This window comes from Uloborus diversus, chromosome 8, assembly GCF_026930045.1.
Source record: "Uloborus diversus isolate 005 chromosome 8, Udiv.v.3.1, whole genome shotgun sequence".
Taxonomy (NCBI): Eukaryota; Metazoa; Arthropoda; class Arachnida; order Araneae; family Uloboridae; genus Uloborus; species Uloborus diversus.
In genome coordinates this window covers 133780099-133803633 of record NC_072738.1, presented here as the reverse complement: position 1 = coordinate 133803633, position 23535 = coordinate 133780099, and the positions used below count along the sequence as shown (strand labels likewise).

At 30.8% G+C, this 23535-nt stretch overlaps 1 protein-coding gene across 1 annotated transcript in view; it reads right to left on the bottom strand.

Moving 5' to 3' along the window:
* Positions 1–3940: 3940 nt before the first annotated feature.
* LOC129227634 (cyclin-G-associated kinase-like) overlaps positions 3941–23535 on the bottom strand; it is a gene marked incomplete at its 5' end in the record, with an annotated part of 32953 nt that continues 13358 nt past the window's right edge. The window contains 9 exon segments of the mRNA XM_054862222.1: positions 3941–8707; positions 11215–11388; positions 12526–12683; positions 14139–14387; positions 15422–15677; positions 17166–17404; positions 20703–20946; positions 22676–22746; positions 22830–23008. Coding sequence (XP_054718197.1) covers positions 8612–8707; positions 11215–11388; positions 12526–12683; positions 14139–14387; positions 15422–15677; positions 17166–17404; positions 20703–20946; positions 22676–22746; positions 22830–23008 — 1666 coding nt within the window.

The following is a 23535-nucleotide window of genomic DNA, read 5'->3' as shown; positions in this document are numbered from 1 at the left end:
GCTTTGCCCGTAGTAGAAAATTAAAAGGTCTTTTGGTTCGCCTGTATATTTAATGTATGGTGAATTTCTCGCCAATTGGCTTGTCCATGTTACGGGTCCACGTTATGATATCTTGGTAATATACTCGTCCATCTTATGATAATTTTGCTCGGGAAAATGTTCTTAAAATTGGAATAGAAAAAGAACAAAATCGAATTTCCAAAAAATCGCTTCGAGGTGGACACCCCCGTGCTACAAACTAACTTTGAGCCAATTTCATGAAAATCGGCCGAACGGTCCAGGCGCCTATGTGCGTCACAGACATCCAGAGATCCAGATAGACTTTCAGCTTTAACATTAGTAAAGATAATTATTTTGTATTATTAATGTTATTATTCAACGGGGGGGGGGGGGGGGGGTACTTATCAATATCGCCTAGCGTGGCAGAACTACAAGAGCCGGCCCTTTCTTTGACGTCACAAGTCTCTCTTAATAAGGTGGATCAGGCATTTTGGATCGAATTTTTCAGTTGTGGAGCTAGAGAGTTTTAGAACATTTCCAAATTGGTTAGAAAAAATTTATGTACCAGCAGTAATGTAACAGATTTTTGTATTTCAAAGCAAGTTTATCGATATTTTGACCATGAAATACGACGAGTTGTTTAGTTGCAAACTGTTCAAGCACCTACAGAGTAACGATTTCGCTTTCCTGAGAAGCCAGAAAGAGGGAAAATGTAGATATTTAAATGTAGACTACCAGGAAGCTTGCAAAAAATAACTGCAACTTCTGATTGCATCTTATACGTCAGAGAGCACATAACCCAACTTTGCCCCTGAGCATTGAGGTCCTTATGGCTCAACGGTTAAATTGCCGAGTTTCCACCACAAAGATCTCAGCTCAAACCCCAACTCGGAAACATAGCTCAATCTTCATCCGTCCGCCACATTTTATAAGAATCGACCACCGTCTCGAGTGAAACTGTTTGCAGCCAATGGAACAGAAATCACTGGGTTTGGTCAACGGCTACTATAATTAGATCTTGACTCGCGTAGAACTTTTGATTGGCCATTTATTATTGCATTTGAGACCAAGCCAGTTATTGGTGCAGCCCTTTTACTTCACTATGGACTTCTAGTGGACATTCTAAACATTTATCTTGTCCACCCATTGACAAAGCTGCAATCAAATAGTAAAATTTCTGATCGTATTCCAAGGAGCATTAAGCACATAACCCAAATGTTTTTTTGAGCAAATTAAGAACCTAATAACATTCACAGGCGGACACCATAACCTCAAGGGCAAGTAGCACAAAGCTTAAGTGTATATGAGGTCACGTGACCAAAATGATAGCTTCCCATTGGTCGAAATGGGCAAATTGTTTTCTGATTGAAACAAGATAACAACATGTTCATTGATTTAGGGATACGTTTATAAATATAATTTAAACATGAAATGAATTTCTTCGGCTGCAACTAACGATACAGTGTTGTAGGAACCATCCTGTAATTAAAACAATCAATTATCCAACGTATTGAAGCACAAAACATGCAAATTTGCATGTTCAATGCGTTGGATAATTGATTATTTTAATTTTCAGCACAAAGATATTTAATTGTTATCATCCTGTAATATTTAAATCAGCTACTAACTCAATTTTTCCTGAAACTGGGCATGTGGTTTTGATTGGTACCTCCTCCCTCAACTATCTTTCAAGTATTGATCTGCAAGAAGGGAGATGATAACGTTCAATCCATTCCCCGAAGTAGTAAAAATTAGATGATAACAGGGTTCGTACTCAATTTCAGAAATAAAATGAAGGAGTTTTGAAGGAGTAAAATGAGAATTTGAAGGAGTACTAACGAGCTGTCCTTAAACGATGTCGCACTTTATTTCAACATATTTGACCCCCTTTTCCCCATTTTTCACAAAGTGTCACACATCACCTCACTCCTCCTTTTGTCACATGTCATATTTATTAATTCATTAAGAATTAATTTATTCATTAAACATATTGTTATAACAACGGTGTGATGTCACAATTTCATGAACCTATCTTCCCCCTCAAGGCATGGCATCACTTGTGGATGACCCTTTTTACAATATCATAACTACGATTTACTAAACAATTGTTTTTTTTTAACACAATCACTTAACACAGTACACTTACTTAAGCATTTTTAAATAGTTAAATAATAAGTAGACAAACTGACTTTTGCTGCTGATAGTGGTGGAAAAAAAAACAATTATCATAAAACTTGAAAAAATAGCCAAGCACCATTTTAGCATGTTTTACTTCACTTATGAAATGTCTTAGTCATCTAATGTTTTCATCTTCAACTTTTATGACTTCTATGATCAACTTATAAATCACATCTTTATGAAAAAGAAATAAACATACAAAATTACTGCATTGAAATCGCCTATATATCTTCGCCCTTGTGGAGAAGTTAAGTTGTCGAGCGACATATTTTAAGTTACTGTCATAGAAAAAGATTATGCAGTCTTGAACTAAAAAAGAAGGAGTTTTTAAGGAGTTAAAATCAAAATGAAGGAGTTTGAAGGGCCCTTTCCTAAATGAAGGAGTATTGGAGGAGTTTTGAAAGAGCGTATGAACCCTGGATGAGTATGCCAATCCCCTACAGAAATTAAAACACATGAAAAGTTGAAAGTAGTGGCTAAGTAATACACAATTATTGATGTTCAAGCAATAGCATTGCATAGAAAACAAAAGTGAACGAGTTGTGCAAGAGCAAATTAAGCAGGTTTTAAAATGCATGAAAAATCTGGACTGGTGCAAAAATTGTAGGCCTTATATGTAAAAGTTAGAAATTATGCGACAGGACAGGAGGATTCGAGTTTTAAACTGCTATGCAGCTTGGGTGGGAATTTACAAAATTGTTTGATTTCGGGATGAAATGTTTAAGAAACTAGGTTAACCTTTCAAAAAAAAAAATTTCTTTTCCAGAATTTTCCCTACTTAGCCAAATATTTGTCGATTTCCCTCACTATTATAATTTTCAAACCTTAACTAACTTTTCAGGTCGCTGAGAACCTTGTGTTAGGTTAATTTAGATACAAATATATCCCACATTTCGAGCGGGCAAAACTACAATTAGGAAACTGCAAAAATTCATTTTTTCTTCATACTTCTTCAAGGAAAATTCAACATGCCTTTTTTTTCTATTTAGAGGATGAGCAGACTTGATTCAAATGTTATTAAACTACCATTGCTTAAGTTTATTTAATTAGAAGAGCATGTCTACTTTCTAAGACGAATTTTCAACAAAAGAGACATTCCATTTTGCCAAATTAGAAAGTTACCAAGTTACAGTACACAGCCCATGATTCTGACTCAGTTCACTAAAATTTCATCATGGATATGTCACGGTAATGAGTATATGCAAAATTACTGTTTAACCATCGATTGTATGTAATTTGGCAATCTGCCAAGTAAAGATGATTCCATCTGAATGAATCTAGCAGGGTAGAAGGGAAAATGACGATGGGATTTTAATACATGCGTTTTATAATGTCACTAGTGCCTTATTCATTTATTGCATTCTCTAAAGTAAAATAGGGGAAACAAAAATAGTTACCATGGAAACAACAAAAAGAAAAGAAAAGATTTTCATTTCGTTCAGGAACGTAAAAGCAAAATGGTAAGCTCAAAAGTTTGTTGTGAATAAATGAATCAATTTTTGTCGTGAGAATATAGAACGAATATACTTTAGGTTAAAAAAGTGTTGATGTGAGCAAATTATCATTTTTACAAAACTAAGGCTAAATAATAGAGAGGCAAAAGTGCACATCTGAAACAAACCAACTAACATCCCTATAAACTAATAGATACGTCCATTTCCTCCTATAAACCGGACATTAGCCATTCCATGTAATCGATGGTCAGGCGTTTAAAATTAAGTTTTATGAAATTATCAGAACCAAGAATGAAACTAGACATACATAATTTACATAACATTTTTATTCTCTACATCGAGCACAAGAGCTGTAGACACATCTTATATACAGAGATTGAATCAATTCCATATGATACATCATTACACATAGGTTCGATTTGAAAGTAAGTTACTACATTTTAACCAAAGATAGGATTTAAAATTGTATTTTCTTCAACATCAAAACTGTGAACATCTAGAAATAATAGCAATATCTGACATTAAATATACACTGCAATCTATTGATAAGTTTTGAATAGGATATTTTGAAACATTATTGCTATGGTAGAGCACAACTTGAAATTAAAGTAAAAAGAAAATATTACACATTCAGAATGAAAATGGAATGTACTTCAGTATAGGAATGATAAAATATAATTTTTTATGTACAAAGAATATATCGGATGAAGGAACTGTAATCCACCTTGCTCTATCAATTCTTTAGATAACATACGTTCTAATTAAACACACAAACACAAAAATTATACGCATCAACCAAAAAAAAAAAAAGAAGATAGGATGATTAAAACTGCTTGAATAAATTATGAAACATCACAAAATAGAATTAATCAGTATTGAGCATTAATACAAAACGGGGTTGTTCATTTTTGTAATTCTTAATTACAACAAAGGTATCATGAAGTGAGTAAACATTACACAGCATAGATTTATTAAGGAATATCCAGAACATGTGTAAGGTGCTTACGTAAGTAGAAAAAGCTAGGCCTTGCCAAAGAAAAACAAATCACCATACAAAGAGAATTAAAACAGATTTTACATTTCTGCATTATTTTAGAATTCAACAACAGTTTTCAATCCTATTCTAAAATTTAATACTGTAAAACAGAATCAAGTTTTAAAAATAAATTTAATGGAAATTTCTGCAATAATTGTTTTTTTTTTTTTAATTTCATTTATTTATTTATTCATTTATTTATTAATTTATTTTATTTTGAATTATTTATTTATTTATTTTAAGAATTTTACTTTTTATTTACAATAATAATTATTAACTTATTACTTTCTCTGAAACTGCCAACTTAACCAGACAATAATGTTGGCATCAATCATTACAAAGAAACATGATTTATTTTTTCTAGTGCCAGAAAGAATTTCAATACACTTGCTACAATTTTTTCAAAGTACTTCATTTAATTTTTGTTAACATTAATTCAAGCAATATTCCTAAAAGAGAAATTATTGAACAAAAACAATTTAGGTAGTCAAACATAAAACAGACCACAAAAATGTTGGAGAATTTTGTCATTATAAATCACACTAGATTAATGACCTCACACATTGATCTTTTGAAACAAAAAAACAATGTTTTCATCATTTTGTAAGTTTTTGCTGCGAGTGAAGTTCTTTTAAAAACTTGCACAGTTAAAAGTGCTTCTACTTCAACTAAAATAACCGAATGTTTTTGAATCTAAGATTCATGAGCTTAAAAATGATGCTGCAGCTAATTCTCCTCTATGTACAAGTGCTTAGAATTTTGTGATTCTAAAAGAGAGAAGGTAAGTACAGTAATTAATGTTAATAAAGAAAATATTATTTTATTAAACTTACAAAAATTTAATCTAATAGACATAAGCATGTAACTAAACAACTGCATTTTATATGCAGTCGAACCTCAATAAATCAAATATTTTTTTATTTGGAAGTTTCCATTGTGTTCCAAACTCTTGAGAAGCTGTAAGATCTTCCCCTAAATCACTTAAAAGTTTTAGCCTTTGGGACTTCGAGTTATTGAGAGTTGATAGCAATAGTGTTCCTAAACTTAAAGCACTCACATCTTTCACGTACATCAGAACTGTAAGTTAAAGATTATTTGTGACCGATGGGAGTTTGTTTCATATCAATAGTTCTTCTTAACTTGGTTGCATGTCACAATAAAATGTTTTTATAGTTTACAGCAAAAAGAAATGCAATTGCCATAACTATGATCAATATAATAATTACATAAATGATTAAATCATTTTTACCATTTCTATAAAAACAGAATGCACAAAAGTTTTTAATTAAGTTTATATTCAAAATAAAAAATAATTCTTCAAACTAAACCTTAAAAAAAATAATTGTTGCTGAAAAATGCTTAAAATTAAAAAAAAAAAAAGCACTTGCTTTAAAAACACTTAGTTACATTTAACAAACTAGTTTAAAATGCAAAGTTATTTATTTACATACACAAATGAAGAAATTATGAAAATAATATCCTTTATTCAACGGACGGCAAGACGAATTAAATAATTCTGAGCTCAAAATGATAAATTTAAAAATGAATACATAGTTGGAACGGAGATCTGCTTGATGCAGACAGAAAAGTTTTTAAGTACAAAACATAAATATTTACATAATAAAAACAAAAACTTATTGCAAATTTAGGTTACATTATAAAATGAATATGAGATCCCTTCCTCAAACTGTTATTAATATATTATTAAAAATGGAAATTTGGAAATAAAATGTAAAACAATTTTTAAACTAATAGTTTTTTAAATATTTGATACATCAACTTTTACGACACATAATACAAATGCAATTCTTTGGCACTCTATCCATCTTAACAAAACAAATGAGCATTAACAACAAGCTTTAAAGCAATTTTATAAATCAACATTTAACCCTTTAAAAACCATAAGCTCAGAAGTAGAATACTGAAGTTTCTGTGTTTTCAAAACAAAATTATAGAATTTTTATTTCACAATAACTTTTTTGTTTTGCTAAAATTAAAATTGTGGTGTCTGTGTAATATTTTTAAAATATGTTAATTTGTAAATTTTTGTATTGGATAATTCTGCAACTAAGGGTCAGACTAACGTAAGCTCAAAAACTGATTTTTATTTTATGACTGCATTGTACGTAGAATCGTATTCTGTATTGAGCCATAAGGTATAATATGAGACCTCAAATTCAGAATGCTCGGGACCACCACCTTTCTGGATATCGAAATTTTTCCGGATTACGTATTCAGAGCCAAAAAATAGGAAAAACTCTCTTGTATTCATGACGGTTTCCTGGTTTTGCAAATGTTCGCACTAAATTTCCTTAATTTTTTGATCGATCTGAATGAAAGTGTACTTCATTATGCTAAAAAAAGGTGGTGATAATTTGCAGTGGGGTATAGTCTGCCGATGCTGCTTTTTATTATTATGCAATGTACCAATTGATACAATAAAAAATCATTTTTACAAATAATTTTGTACTTTTGTTGAATAGGCTTTGTATTGCATACTTAGAGAGGTGCTCATCTAGGGGGGGTCATGGTGCAGAATACGCCATTGAAATTTTGAAAGGGGGGGGATAAGGGTATTTTTCTTTTGGGGAGGCTCTTGCTTTGGGGGGTGTTTGCAATTTTTTGGGAGGGGTACGCCCTAGCTCTTAGGGGGGAGGGCACCCTTGCATACGCATGAGAAGAAAAAAAAGGAATTATTGTTTATCGAAAGTGGATGTTAAAAGATTGCTACATAATTGCAGCAAAACACTTATTTATGCATAGCACGTGCCATCGAAAAACGTTTTAAAAAAGCTTAATTGAAAGTACTGTGTTTTCAACAAGTAATTGCCAAACCTAACTAATCTTAAGCTTTAAAACTGAAAAATATATATATAATAAATAATAATTCAGATTTTTTTAAAGGAAAAAGTTCCGGATTTTGGATCTTCTGGATTTTGGAATTACAAAATTAGGGTGTCATAGGGTAATTCTATTTAAACAATTCCTTTACATTACGTTACCAGTGTTATAAGAGTATGGGTACCAACCTTTCTATGCACCAATATTTTTATGCACCCCTACAAAGTCGTTATAGTGCGATTTACGTTAGTCTGGCTATGAGGTGAAGATTTTATGAAATAAACTCAATTTTATGGGACATAGTCCTTAAAGGGTTACTTAAACCTTAAAAATAACATGCACAGAACAAAAAAATTAAACACTTGAGCAAAGTTATTAGCTCCATATATTAAACATTTAGATTAAAATTTACAACTTCAACAGAACAAATGTAATCTTAATTTTTAAAGAATTTAATTGAACGCAAAGTAAAAAAAAAATAATCTCTTAATATATACAAGTCTCAACCGAGTCATTTTGATAAATATACAAACAGATGAACAGTATGTCAAAATTTGGATTACAGCTTTAAATGGATTTTAAAAACAGACAGTAACAAACATTCAGAAGTGAAAGACAATCTATGAATCTGAAATGAAACGCAGATGAAATTATCTGGAAACAATAACCTGATAGTCACTTTTGATATTTGAAAAATATAGCTCTATTATGAAATACCAGAGTTATTATGAGAACCATATTATGCATAGTATTTCTATATTTCAGTTCAATTGAAACAGATAATTCTCAAGGGAAAATCAACTTATATAAAGCCAAATCTCATTTTATATAACAATTTTACAATCTATAAGGTCCTCATAATAATCTTACATTCTTGCACCATAAATAAGGCCACACAAGGTGTCTTTTAGTTGAACCAAATTTGATACATATCTTACATCAATTCTACAATTTTTGTATTAGAACTATTTACAAACCAAAGTTATTTTTACATGGAATTTCAGAATAGTCGGAAAGTACATGCACTGTGCACACAAATAACTATTCTGTTATTGGCAAATACCATACTGCCAACTATTTCATCACGTAATCTTTTAAGTGACTAGGCAAGATTGTTTTGTTTTTCAAATTCACTCCATGCATCGTTCAGTTCCATAAATATTAATTTTGCTAAATTTTCATTTTCAGTTCCAACTTGCTATAATAGAAAATGAAAGTATTAGACAAATAATAACAAAAAATAATGTTAGTTAAGGCACAAGAAGCAATAACATAGTTGCACTGTAAAAATACTTAAGAATAAGGTGAATTCCAGCGGTAACGGAAGGACAGTTTTTACAAAAAATTGATGCATTTCAGTCTGTGAGCTTATTAAAATTCCTATTTTTCAAAAACTGATGCATAGACTTTTATACACATCATGGTAAGTTGCTAAAAAAGCTGAAGCCACGTATTTTTTGATAGTAACTTTTTTTTTTTTAAATCAAATTTAAAAAAACGATAAAGGAAGGACAATTTTATCACATAAAAGTTGATGCATTTTGAAAAATATGCATTTTGGTAAGCTCACAGACAGAAATGCATGATGCATGGATTTTTTTTTGTAAAATCATCTTTCTGTAACCGCTGGAATTCACCAATAACATAAATACACTCTAAACTGCTTTGAGTAACTAACTTATAGGAAAGGCATGCAAAATACCAGACAGCCAAGTTATCACATCCAGAAACTGCTGCTTTGTTCTCATTAAAACTCTTGAGTCTGGAACAATGAATAACCGAGCTGGAGGCAGACGTAATCTCATTGAAGCTGAGAGCGTCAAGAAACTGGTAGATAAAGTAAATTTATCTTACCACCAGTGTCCACAGCAGGGTGCGGTTCGACTCGTGAATTGAAGGCAAAGTTTGGGTATTTAGCAGAAAGTCACCGCCCCTAAGCCAGGGCTAAGGCAGAACTACATGCAATATAACAGACAAAATTCAAAGGAGGGCTATCAAGTTGGTAAATGGAATTTCAAAAAAATTAGATTACGTTTCCATGCTTAGAATGCTTAATATGTACAGTTCTGAGCAAAAGAGAGTAAAAGGGGGCATGATTCTATTAATTTAGTACATTAAAATAGAGGATATTTCATGAACGAAATTTTTGCACAAATGGCAAAACTAAGTGTCATTGTTTTAAGCTTTCCAAATCCCAAGTTAATCTTGAAATCAGGAAATATTATCACTTCAATAGGGGTAGAGGCATTTGAAACAGTTTACCAAAAGTAGCTGTTACTTGCAACATGGTGAACAGATTTAAGAGTACTCTTGATCTTCAGTGAGAAATGATAAATTGACTAGGACCAGTCTAGTCGAACCTAGAGTTTCTTGTTAATTGTCACTTTTGCATTTGTTAACAAAGACAACATATGTTTATTATATAATACTGTGTTGTGTATGTGTAAGTTGTTAATCAGCTTCTGTTGGGTCACCGTACTTAACAATCTTATTTCATTTCAATGCTAGAAGTTTTATCTTGATAGAAGTTTGACTAATACTCACTATGGCATTAAGATATACTAAAATAAATAAATACAGCTTAATTTTACAAAATCTTAGAACCACAAATTAAATAAATAAATAAAAAGACAATGAAAAGTTGAAATACACCAAAAACTACAGACAATGTGATATGTTCCATGTTCAGCTACATTGTAAACAATTTTGTATTAAATAAATTTTATGATGCTAGGATAATATAGCATGCAACTAAAATTCTTTTTAACCGCCTTAGTTAAGGTATCACACATTAAAATAGCTGCTATTTTAAGCTTGTTTCATTGCAACATTCTGAACAATACCTGAATTCATTTTATCAATATTAATAACATTTGCTATTGTTTTGATGTTAAAAAAGAAAATCTATGCCAAGAAAGCTTGTTCCACATTTTGCCAAGCATAAAATCCATACTTTTTTCTCACAGCGCTTAATTAGACTCATAATTAGACTCATAATAAAATTGCTCAAGATGCAAAGAATTATAAATGTCCTGATTGCAGGGGTGCAGTGGTGGTGGATTTGCCATGCTGCAATTGCAAGGGGCAGTTCATAAAAGAAATCCATAAAAATACATGAAAAATATTTTTCCTAGTTCTAACCAGCTAAGGGTCTCCAAAAAATGCACTGTGACAGGCCACCAAAGCTATAAATCCATCAGCGCAGGAAATGTTAGAAATGAAAGTACAGTTTTCCTAATTCATTAAACAAGTTTCTTTAGTTCAAGCGGCTGGTTTTAATTTGAACAAATTTAAAAAATATTACATTATTAATAGTGAAATGTGTGGTAAAACTGCTGAAAAGTCAGCAATAGGTTTTAACAAAGACACAGAACATTTTTAAAAATTCCATATTGATGGTAAACTGCCTGGTGAAGCTGCTCATAAAATCAAATGAGGCTTAAGAAATTAAAAAAAAAAAAACATGATGATGATAAAGATAGGCTTTCATGATGAGACAAGCATTTGATGAGTCAAAGATTTGGAAAAAATAAGAAATAGCAACCAAAAGACTTATATTATATACATGTATAGAAACTTAAAACCAAATTTAATTAATATATAAAGAAAAAAAAACATAAAATTTTTTCAACAGAAATATATTACAATATAAGCAGTTCAATGCTTAGAAAAACTTGAAAGAATAGGATAAATTCAATCGTCTACCTTGTCCGGATGCACAGCTAAACAAGCTTTTCTGTACATCTTCTTCACATCAGCAGGGGTTACTAACTGATGCATACCACATTCTGACCATCTAGTGCCTTCCCATAACATTGTGTGCAAGGAACATAGAAGAGCTCTAATGTTTCTTTCTTTGTGACTTGTCCAATCCATGATCTATCCAAAAAATAAAGTTTTGATCAAGAAGCCTATAAATATGGCAACCAATATTATAACATTTTAGTGACTATAATTACCAAATGTAGATCATATTTATGATTTTTTTTCATGATGTATCAATTAAACTTCCAAAACTAAACTCCAACACAAACATTGGTGCTACATTTAAGCTCTAAATTATGTGCTTAAAACTAAAAGATAAATAAATCACAAAAATACAAATATAAATATATTTGACTGAAGAACCATAATATTTTGGTAAGTTGATAGTAAAACCTTTTGCTGCAGGCTTATTTAAGCTGAACTTACTTGTCTTTGCCTGAGCAACTAAAATAATGAAGCCTAACACTTTTATTTACAAGAAAAAAGAAGTCGAATCCAACTGCAGCAATCCCTCTGGGGCCAATTAAAATGTTCACAAAGGGTTGCCTGCCCCAAAAATGTCTTAATTCGTCAAATTTTGTCTGATGATTAGGCGAATTTAGAGACAGACTTGCAATAGTGCAATTTTTAAATGCCTAAATATGTCTTTCCAACAAAATGTCCCTTTCCATACCCATTTTATGTCATTTCCCAAGCGTTTATAAGATCAGAGCGTATTTTCAAAATCTCAATTTACATATTATAGACAGCTTTTTGTTCTAAAATTACATTCATACATAAATAATTAATAAAATAAATAAAACAATTTATCTTTTTGAAAAAAAAATCCTAAGTCAAAATTACAAATTAATTTTTGCTATTTTGTCCAACAAAAAGTGTTCAGATATTTTTGTAACCTGTTCATTACAATTCTTGAACTTCATTTCTCATTTAAAATATTTAAACGTAGGTTATTGAAGAAGTCAGCCATGCCTCGATTATCATCAAGCTTATACTTCACTTTTCTTTCATTAGTATACATAAAATTCATATTTTCAGCTAGATGGGGGAAAAAATATTGTTTCCATTTGTTCAACAAATGTTGAAAACTGCAAAAAACCTTTTGTTTTTCATCACTGCCAGAAATTTACTCAGCATTTTTAAGCTGATTAAAAATTTGTTAGTGTAGAATTAAGTTTCTTGTATTTTTTAAAAAACACACGCATACACAAACCCAGCATTTCGATCAAACGTAGTAAAAATATTACTAACTTTTAAGCGTTCAGGATCCAACTCTTTGGCAAGTTCTTCTCTCCTCATTTCTGCAATTGTTCTGGGACCATCACTCTTTTTTGTAAAACTAGCAAAATTACCACCTATGCCGCCTATAAGGTCTTGAAATTCATCATCACCCAGTTTTGGCTTGGGAGCTAATATTTGAAAGTAAATAAATACGTTACCAAAAAAAAAAAAACTTTGAAAAATTCAGAATTTAATCATAGAAAAAAGAAAATACAAAATATTTAGTACAAATTATGTAATATTTTTGCAAACTAGTGGCTCTGCAGGAGTTTCTTTATGCGTTTATGTGTGTGTGGGGAGGAGGGGAGGGGGGTCAATGGTTCATATTTGAGGACAGATTGAATCGGGACCTTTTCAACAAAAGCTATGGAAGAGTGCTACACCCCACAGTCTTTTTATTTTAGATGCCACTAATTTTTCATATAATAAAAATCAACTGACCACTTAAGATAGTTAAAAAGCACTAAAAAATCAAAACCTGCAATATTTTTTCTAAAAATAATGGGAAGAGGAATAACTAAGGGAGACCACAGGATGAGGGAGGGGGTCAATGGTATATACTGCACTGTCGAAATTTTTAGGGTTTTTTCCTCTTTTGGGGGGAGTCCCCCTTCTGATCAGAGATTCCATCATTAAAAATACACAAAGCTTGCTTGTCTCAATTTTTATAACCTCCCTGAAATTTGAAACAGACAGGTTTTACTATTGTTAAGAAATATCTTTTGTTGTGTTTTTATTTTATTTATTTATTTTTTATTACCAGGCATTTTTTGAACCCCCACAACACTCTGATCAAATTGTTTACATTAGTCTTTTCAGAATTTAATGGACACATTTTGTTCAAATTTCCTTACAATTGATTCACATTTTAAGGCCTATTTCACAGAAAATTTTATTGCCCTTAAAATTCAATCTTAATCAAGAACTCGAAGCTGTACATTTCTAGTTTTTATTCCTAATTGGTAAAAAGTTCATGCAGATCAAATATTTACTATGATTTATCTGTCAAAACTAGGGGAGGGGGGCTAATAAAAAAAAATTTGTTACAAAATTAAAATTTTGAAATTTAATAATCAAGATTTTATTGTTTATTTGGATTGTTTTTGCTTTTCAAATCCATATTTATATTTATTCATATTGGTTCCCACAGAATTGATACTGTTATCACAGCAATGTTAAAAAAAAATAATAAAATTCCATAATAATAATGATTAATAAATAAATTTAAAAATAATTCTAAAAAATAACTGAACAATGAAGATCTTATTGGTTATACAGATTATTCTCACTTTTCAAAATCATATTTGTATTTATTTATACTGATTTCTGAAGCATACAGAATTGATAATTGTATCACAGCAGTGAAAAAAAATAAATACAGAAAGAAATAGCAAAAAAAAATAAAAACAAATAAATTAAATTAACAGGAAAATACATAGAAGTTAAAATGCCATCAATATTTATCACACAGTATGCTTTAATTTTCAATATATTTATTTCTTTCTGCCAGAATACAATAAAAAATACTCTATGAAAATAAAACTGAACAATATCTGCTTTACAAAAATTTTTCAGTTACTCACCACCGCCTTTCTTGGCCCCATCTCGCTCTCCGAACACGCTGAAATGTTGCCGATTGTAATCGGGCTTTGAAGGTGGAGCTCCAGGTGCTTGTGATGGGAATGTTGAATTTGCAGTTCCCCCATAAGACTGGGGGCGTGGAAAATGTTGAGGACTAGAATCTAAAAACTGATCACCAGTAGGATTAGATGGAGGACTTTCTGCTTGAGGCTGCAGCTTTTCGCCTCCAAATTTCATTTTTCCTAATGAACCTGAAATGCAAACAGTAAGGTACAAGTCAGAAGTTGATAAGTGTTACTCAGGTTTAAATTACGCAAAATAGAACATGATTTTTAAAAAATGGCACAAAAGATAGTATATAAAATACACCAAATTTTTAAGCTCGTATTTTATTTTTCATTAAAATATGAATAAAAAGTCATGTTTTAAAAGTTTAAGCATCAAGCACGTAATATGTAAAATAAAAATTGGAACATTAGGATAAAAGGCAGCATATATGAATTTTTTTTCCAATTCTTTATTTTTCAAACTATGTTATCAATTTCTTAGAGCAAAAATGACGGTGCACATGAACATGATTAAAACATGCAGGACAAGTATCATATTTCAAAGAAAAACTTTTAAATATGAAAACATACATATATACCAATTATATTGAAGGGTTAAAACTTTTACTAAGTCCGTTTAAATTGTTCAGCAAATGTAAGAGTTCTTTAACAGATTCCAGAAATTAAGCATTTTTTAAGCACTTTCAAAGACCTGTAGAAACAAATTCAAGTATTTTTAAACACATGAGATCCAGAAGTTTCGTTAGTCTTTTCACAGCTACATTCAATACAGTTTACAGTGATTTCTGAATACAACAAACTCCCAACTATCCTGTTTGCAGCTACCTTGTGTAGTAAGACCAAAATTAAAATTTCTATGATGAAATAGTAATTTTCATTAATGAAGAATCCGAGTAAAGTTAGCAGTAGAATTTGAGTTTTAAAAACCGGTAAAATATATGATTTACTCACTTTTTTCCTCATATTAAGCTTATGTTTTCGTTAACATTTTGCAAATGTATAGTTAAATGTATTTTAAAAAGGGTAACAAGTAATTGATAGATTAAAAAATGAGTAGATATTTGTGCAGCTTTGGCCTATCTGGATTTTTAGTTATGCCGTCTACCTTTCTGCCACATGCACCAGACAGTTGGCATTTTAATGTACAAGCTTTTTATCAACATGTTGAATGATCAAGAGATATTAAATTTTAAAACTAGTTTATAGGCTCACAATACCTAAATCAGCAAATGGATCTGATTTGGCCAGAGCTTCTAAATTTGGAGTTGATGCATTTCGTGGAATTCCACCAGCCGTAAGTCGCTGTCCTAAGAAGTTTTGATTCCCAGCAATGTTAGATGCTGCTGTTGGCGGAGGATTTGCTGAAACTCCCGGTTGATAAACTGAGTCCCAACTGCCTAGTAATGAAGAATCTTGACTGGCTGCTGCACTCATATTAAATGCAGAAGCACTTGATGGTATTCCAGGTTTATGCTGAAAATCACAAATAATGAGGCATAAAACTAATATTCCATGAAAAACACCAAGTATTTAACAAAATGCTAATCAACTAAAAAAAATATATATGTTGTGGAGAAAATGCGTCAACACAAGAATATTACAACTGAATATTGTTAATAATATGCTGGAGTAAATTGTCAAAAGCAGGATTGAGCAACCTTAGTCATAGGTCACTCAGTGACCCATTCAGATTTCAAAACTAAAGCATAATATAGAAAAATAGAGACATAACAAATATGAAACTTTTGAAGAATATATAAAAATAAGCAACTTACTGTTCAAAATATTTCAGTTTAATGATCACACAGTTATACTTTAAACAGAAAAAAATACAGGATGTCCATAATTAAATGACTCTACTTTAAAATTGTCTAGTGACGAAACTATTGCATAGAAACCAATGAAATTTTGTGTAGAATGTAATGAAGGGAGAGGAATTTGTTCGATCGAATAAAAAATAGTTCAAAATTTCACAACCAGAGGGTGTTTTTTAACAAATTACACATTTATGATGGTTTACAAAAATTACTGCAAAATATGTTCAATATGATGACTGTCATTTTCAGCTAACTTCTGGGATTATAAGAAAGTCTGTTCTACAGTTTATCACTGTGCATACCATAAAACGCTACCAAAACATATCGTCAAATGATGTCTTTCAGATTAGGTATTTAAGAATTATCCTGATTTGCAAGATGTTTCAAATAACTCTAACACTGATGTTACATGGATTGAGGTCACAGAATCGTTTACAGATCTTTGGAACTACGGTTTATTATATGTTCTTCTGTGAAGTGATGTTTGAGGACGTCTTCAACGTGATAGCTAAAGAGGAAGGGGCGGAGTTGAAGTTGGTAAAGGTGATGAAAAAGATGCATGAAATTTAAATAATGGGTCAGTTGTAAATGTGTATTTCACTAAAAATGCCTCCTGGTGGCAAACTATTTCTTGCTCAAAAAAAATCCTATCCCCTTCATTATGTTCACACTAAGTTTTCTTACTTCCGAGCTATAGTCACTAGACAACTTTAAAGTAGGGTTGTTTAATTATGGAAACCTTATATTTATTACAAATCTCAGTAGTAATCTTTCATTTCTTCCTATCTTTCGCCCCCCCCCCCTACCCCTTCGTACCTATCTTTCATTTTATGATCATTACTACCATTATTATTTTACAAACCTATTTATTTACATATTTATTTATTTATTTTGGCACATTATTTCATTTCTGAGCATTAAAAATGCTTGAAAACCTAAAACACATTCAACATTGCTTTTAGCAGATAAATGATGTCTCAAAACAGTGCACAAGACTACTCCCAAGAGACTTTTATTTTTTCTACTTAAGATTATAGAAAATGTTCTTTCTATCAAAAATGCCTCTTGAAAAGTGTTTGTTCTATGAAACAAAGGAATGAAAGAATCAAGAAATAACCCAAAATCTATGTGTGTGTATACTAACCTGAGGTGTACTATTAGCACTGGCACTTGTTTTCAGATTGTCAAATCCACTAGATGGTCCAAAAAAATCAAACAAATCTGATGCATTGGTATTGGCATTAGACTGGTTACTTGGAAATTTTGAATCATTTTGTAAAACAGAAAAAGGATCATCAGCTTTTGGAGCAACATTTGGAGCTGTTAAATCATCTGAGAACGCACCAAATCCATTACTATAACTCAAGTCATTGTTGTTCGTTCCTGTATGAAATTTAAATATTTAAATGTTATATTGAATGCCAAGTATTTATCTATGATGTTATACAATAAAATGAAAAAGTCATTTAGGAAAACTTAGAGACAAGTGGGTTAACTTGGTGTCACTTCAAAATGTTTAGTAAATTTGACTTCTTAAAAAAACTTGAAGGCCAAGAGCAGTATCCTCCTAGCAAGGTCTTAAAATAGGTTTTCTATTCTACTCTTTGGTTTGCAAAAAAGAAAAAAAGTTGGCAATTTTCAGCGCAACGAGTTGCATCCTTCAACAACTTTGAAGTTACTGTTTGGAGGATTTTTTTGGAGCTGCTGAAAATATTTTAAGCAATATTATAAATTACAGAAATCTTGTGATGCTATGAAAAAGCAGTCTTTAAACATTCAAAAATTTAATTTTTCTGCTTTGAGGTAGCACCTCTTTTTTAACCGACTTCAAAAAGGAGGCGGTTATCAGTTCATACCGTATGTATGTTTTTTTTTTTTTTGTTTGTCCACTCATAGCGTCTCACCTAGTGAACCGATTTTGATGATTCTTTTTTTAATGGATAGAGGATGGCTCAACTTAGGTCCCATTACTTTGTTTGACCATATTTGTTCTTTAGATAAAAAGGTATGGGCAAAAAACAGTAAATTTCCCTATTAAATGATTAAAATCATATTAGAGCGAAGTTCGCTCATTTCATCCGTGGATAACGGTGGCTCAGTGGTAGAATTCTCGTCTCCCACACGAGCAACCCGGGTTCAAATCCCGACTAGGACAAAGTGAATTTTACTAAAATTTCGTTTCTACTGTTTCCCGTATTTTCTCGAATGTTCTATTAATTTCTGTATCTTTTCAAGTCTAGAAAGTTCCAGCACTTTCAAGTTGTATATAAGGAGATGTAACGTTCATTCGTGGTTCTGAATAAAGATCTCGAGTTGAGACTAACGAGTATTCGCTTCATTTGGCTTTCACATTGTCTTCGCTATCTTCATCTACGCGACAATATAAAAACTCATTGTTATAAAAGTTTGGTGCCATATAACTGTAACATTAATAGTAATTGTAATGATAATTTTGAATAAAGGCTTTTCTAAAGCAATACAGTGATATAGAGCCGCACTTCTTACTTGGTAACTTCTTACTTTTACTGAAATATCTACATTTACACTAAAAAGAATGAAATAAAAAAATTTTGAAAAAAAAAAAAAAAAATAGAAACGACTTCAAAATTGCTCTAAAAAGCGAAAAATAATTTTATTCTTTAAACACCTACGATAATACTTTTAAACATAATTTTTGAAGTTGGCGCAAAAACAAAAAGTAAAATCCATTGTAACCATGCTTCGTTCATATTTTTATCAAAAAATCATCCAAATTTAGGAACGAAACATTCATATCGTTACTCAAATATGCTGTCATCAATGCGTAATGCATGTGGTAGTGAAGAAACTGGACCTGGTTAAATTTATACTTGTAGTTGAGTTATGGCTGTGAATGATTTTATCGATCGTTTTTGCGCCAACTTCAAAAATTATGTTTAAAAGTATTATCGAAGGTGTTTAAAGAATAAAATTATTTTTCGCTTTTTAGAGCAATTTTGAAGTTGGTTCTATTTTTTTTTTTTTCAAAATTTTTTTATTAAAAAATACTTTATTTTGAACTCCATTTCTGACATGGCTCACAGGTACCCTAAACGGCAGGATAACTTTGCACCAGGCAAACCATTTCTTTTAAATGGATTTCAAACCTATTATAGAAAGGAAACAAAAATCCACACAACTTTGGAGAAGTGGTTGTGCAGATTTTAGGACTTTGCTGATTTAATGCCACAAAGAAACTAACTGTAAGCAATATCTTAAAATTGGAAAAATTAAAACAACAATAAATACAGCAAAATACTCATATATGTATTGCTTTATTAGACAGTCAAATTTTTTTGAAATCATTTTTAAAAATCTAATTAAGATTTTCTTTCCAATGTTACTTTAAAAAATTTTAACTCAAAAATAAATGTTCCTGAAGTAACCACTGCCATGAAGCAACAAAAACAAATAAATTGCGCTATTTTGAAAACACTTGATATTTCTTCTATTTTCAATACTTAAGGCTTTGATTTTTAATTTAAATATCCAAAACCATTCTCATTTGGCTTTTACATGCTGAATTTCTTGTAATTTTGTGTTCCTTTGATGCCATGTTTTATGTATAATATTCACATTTTGCCGAAATTATGCAGCAATGTTTAAGTAGCTGCTTTTGGTTTACAATATTTCTCATTAAGCCTTCAATTGTACACAATACAAAGCATACAGCACAAAACACAAACTTATTTTTTAGAAAAAAGAAATTTATAGTTGATTCCATCGATCGGCACGGCGCCAATTGCATGATGAGGCATAACACATATTATGAGTCCAAAACATTGTTTGGGCAAAATGATCGAGCTGCAGGTTATAAAAGAAAGAAAATAAGCATGGAAAGTAAATTTGTAGTGGAAAAAATTTCTTAAAATAATGCAAGAAAAAATTTGCTTTTTTTATTCAATCGGCACTTTTTTGGTGCACTCACCATGCGGGATATTTTAAGGACTTTTGTCAACGTCAAATTATGGTCCAAAAATACAGTAATTTTAAGCTTGCAAAAAAAATTTAACCACAAAATTATTTTCGAAACAAAATCAACTCGCTTTTCGGGTTTTCTGGTCGGCGGATTTGTGGTGCTCCACTGTACTTCTTAATTTTTGGATAACTATACAATATTTCAGGAATGTTTCTTCTGCTTCATGCCAACAGGAAGGCTTCTTCTGCTTGATGCCAACAAATACAATCAAACTATTTAAACATGTTAGTGGTACTGTGAAATAGAACATTTTTGGATAAAAGTTATAATGAATGATTGTACATAATTTTCATAGAATACGAACATACTTCCATAAAATACTTGTTATTCATATTATGATAAAAAGTTTCTTCTTACTTAGAATGAATTTAATTTTATTAAAATTTTCCTGACAGGTAGGTAAACACTTTCAAAAAACATTTTTGTTAAGTTCCATAGTACCTATTCAGAGTTTGTAATCTCAGTACTTTATTATGCATTGCAGAAATTAATCAATTTCACACACAACAAAATTTTAAAACAAAAAGTGGAAACAAATAAACAGAAAATTCAAAACACCCTAATACTGTATTCACCATAAGTTCATTTTTCATTTATTTTCCCTAAGCAAAGCACAAGAATACAAGAGAAAATCACTTTGATTTTAAAGATAATTCTCTAAGGCATAACATCTGAGTAATTTACCTATAACTGGAACAGCTTGAGGATTCATTAAAAGGTCAAAATTGCTAGTTGCACTGTTCATATCGTTATCTATATCCAAGAGGTTTACAGGTTCAGCATTTTGGTTTGTAGAAGGGGCCGGAGCACAATTGTTGCTCAGATTAAGAAGATCCATTTCAGGCACTGGAGGCTGAACATCGTCTGCAATAGTCGGTGTTGGTGTAGGACTAGCCGAGTTATCACTATCCGAACCATCAGGGGCAAGCTGAAATTTGAAAAAAATGTCTGAAATAAATGTGAAAATATTTTCATATCAGAGGCAAAATCATCCATTCCTCAGTATTGCAGTGCCAATGAGAAATGATTGAATTCCGCATCCCGGAAAAGCAGAACCGGAATGGTGAACCAGCATCAATTCAAAGCTAATAAATATATATAAATGTATTTTGGTAACTGTTAGTCTTAGATGAATACTTTCAACTGCAAAAATGGTCAAAGTAAAACAAAGAATTAAGATAGTAAAAGTTTGAAGTGAAAAAGAAAATCAAAGAAAAATATGAAATCCAACTTACTGTACAGTACCTAGATCTGCATAATATTATTTAGGGGACTATTATCCATTGAAAAATAATACCAACTAAACAGTAGCATACATATACTTCGGTACAGAAGAATTGTTTAAAAATAATATTAAGTTTTTGTTGTTGTTTTTTCAGAGTGAGCGTCTTCATACCTCTGCCCCCCCTTCCCCCATCCTCCGCGCCGCAGGGATTGCAGAGGCCACTGCCAACTAAAAATTCGAAACCTTAGGGAAAAAATTAAGGCAGATATTAGAGTTCAAAATTAGTAGGGGCCGTGCAAAAGATTAGATTGGAGCCTATCGTCTTTTTTTTTAAATATGTTCTTGAAGTAAAAAAAAAATTTCTTTTTATTGCTATTGAAAAATAAATGAAAATGTTTATGCTATGATATGTAAAAACATTCTTCAAAAGCTCACACAATTCGAAAAAACGCACTCTTTTATGCACACATAAAATTTTAAACCCTTGTAAACCACAATATTTCCTCAGAAGGTGTAATTGACTGAGTGAGAAGTGGTGTAAGTCATCACAGAACAATGCATCACAGTGAATAATTGGTCACACTAATGTCAAACTTTTTTGTGTTCAAATTGCTTTCTCATGCTTGTGATTTTCTAAATACAATGTAGGGGACTTGGGTGACCATATAAAAAGCTTGATTTCTTTTCTTTTTTTTCTCCCCTTTAAATTTTTAATTTCTTAAATCTACAATTTTTTTTGACCACTTATGCAATTGGAACTATGCATCTAGTTCTAAGAATTGCAAAAATGGAGGTCTTCCAGGTTAAACGAGGACACGTTGTATATTCCAGCAAGAAATTAGTAAATTTCAAAAACTAGGGAAGTGCTCCCTATTGCACTTAATTGATAAATTTTAATGTTATGATTAATATTAATTGAATTATAATAATATGATTAATATAATTCAAAACAGAAGATATAATTTCCCTTACATATTATGTCAATATTTTTTGGTTATTACCAATAAAACATATTAGCCCTAAATCTCATCATTTATAGCCATCAATTAAAGTTCTCAGACTATTAGAGAATTTTTCACTTTTTAAAATGGAATATCCGAGATTTCGAAAATTTTCATGCAATAAAATTTTAAAATGCAAAGGAAGTACACAGAATTTAATGCTAATATCATTTTTAAATATTTAAATCAAAAGTAAATACAGTTCAATATACATTTGATTTTTTTTTTTTTTTTTTTTTTTTTTTTTTTTTTTGAGCTCATTCTTTAACGGAAATCAATTTCAAAACCAAGAATGAGCAGTGAAATTCATGTTTAGTTGTGTTATCTAAACTTACTGCAGTTAGAAGACAAAACTGCTTTTTTTTTTTTTTGGTAGTTCTATCAACGATAACAGATAAATCATATGTAGGACAACAAAAAATGATACTTACAAATGCCTCTTTTTCTTGCCAGTTTATAGTTGATGCAAACTCAGATTCGGATTTAGGTTGACCAAAATGAGCTTTGGGAAATCAATGAAAAATTAGTGATTGAATAATTCTGGAAGAGAAGATACAGACTCTATAAAGAATGCTGCATACTTACACAAACAAGTATCCAGCTCTTCATCAGTATTGAATAATAACCGGGGATTCAAGTGCATTTGAGATATTTCCTTCCATATTGGCAAAATATCAGATTTTTTCTCAGATATGTTCACACCTAAAGTTACTGTGAAATTTTCTGGATAGCGATCAATCTCTTCAATTCCATCTAATTCTCTCCTAGAGAAAAATAAGAAATTTTAGCCAGGTTTGATAGCAAAGTACAGAGTGTTAGTTGGGAATTTCTCGCAGATTTGACCAGTGTTTGTAATAACTGAAATTTGAAGCTTTATTAGTGCTTAAAATAATTGAAATTGGAAGCTATATTAATTTTTAAGTTGCAACTTCTTGACAATAGTTTTAACACCTTCATAGTCGACAAGCAGTTGTTCTGCAATGGCAACAACTAAGCACAATATATTTTTCAAACCAGGAGTAAATTGTGGGATTCTGGTCCTTTTTTCTTGTCTTAAATTATTATTTTCAGTTTATTAAATTTAATAGTACTAACCAATAATAGATAAAAATGTTCAATAACAAATATAGGAAAAAGGTTAATATTTGGAAATATATATATATTTAATCCTTTTAACTTGCATTTGTATTAAACATTTCTCCAAAATGCTGGAAATTATTTAACACATGAAAAGTTTATAAAAACATTCCCTAAAATTTACTGAGAACATGAAAATGAATTTTAAAATTTT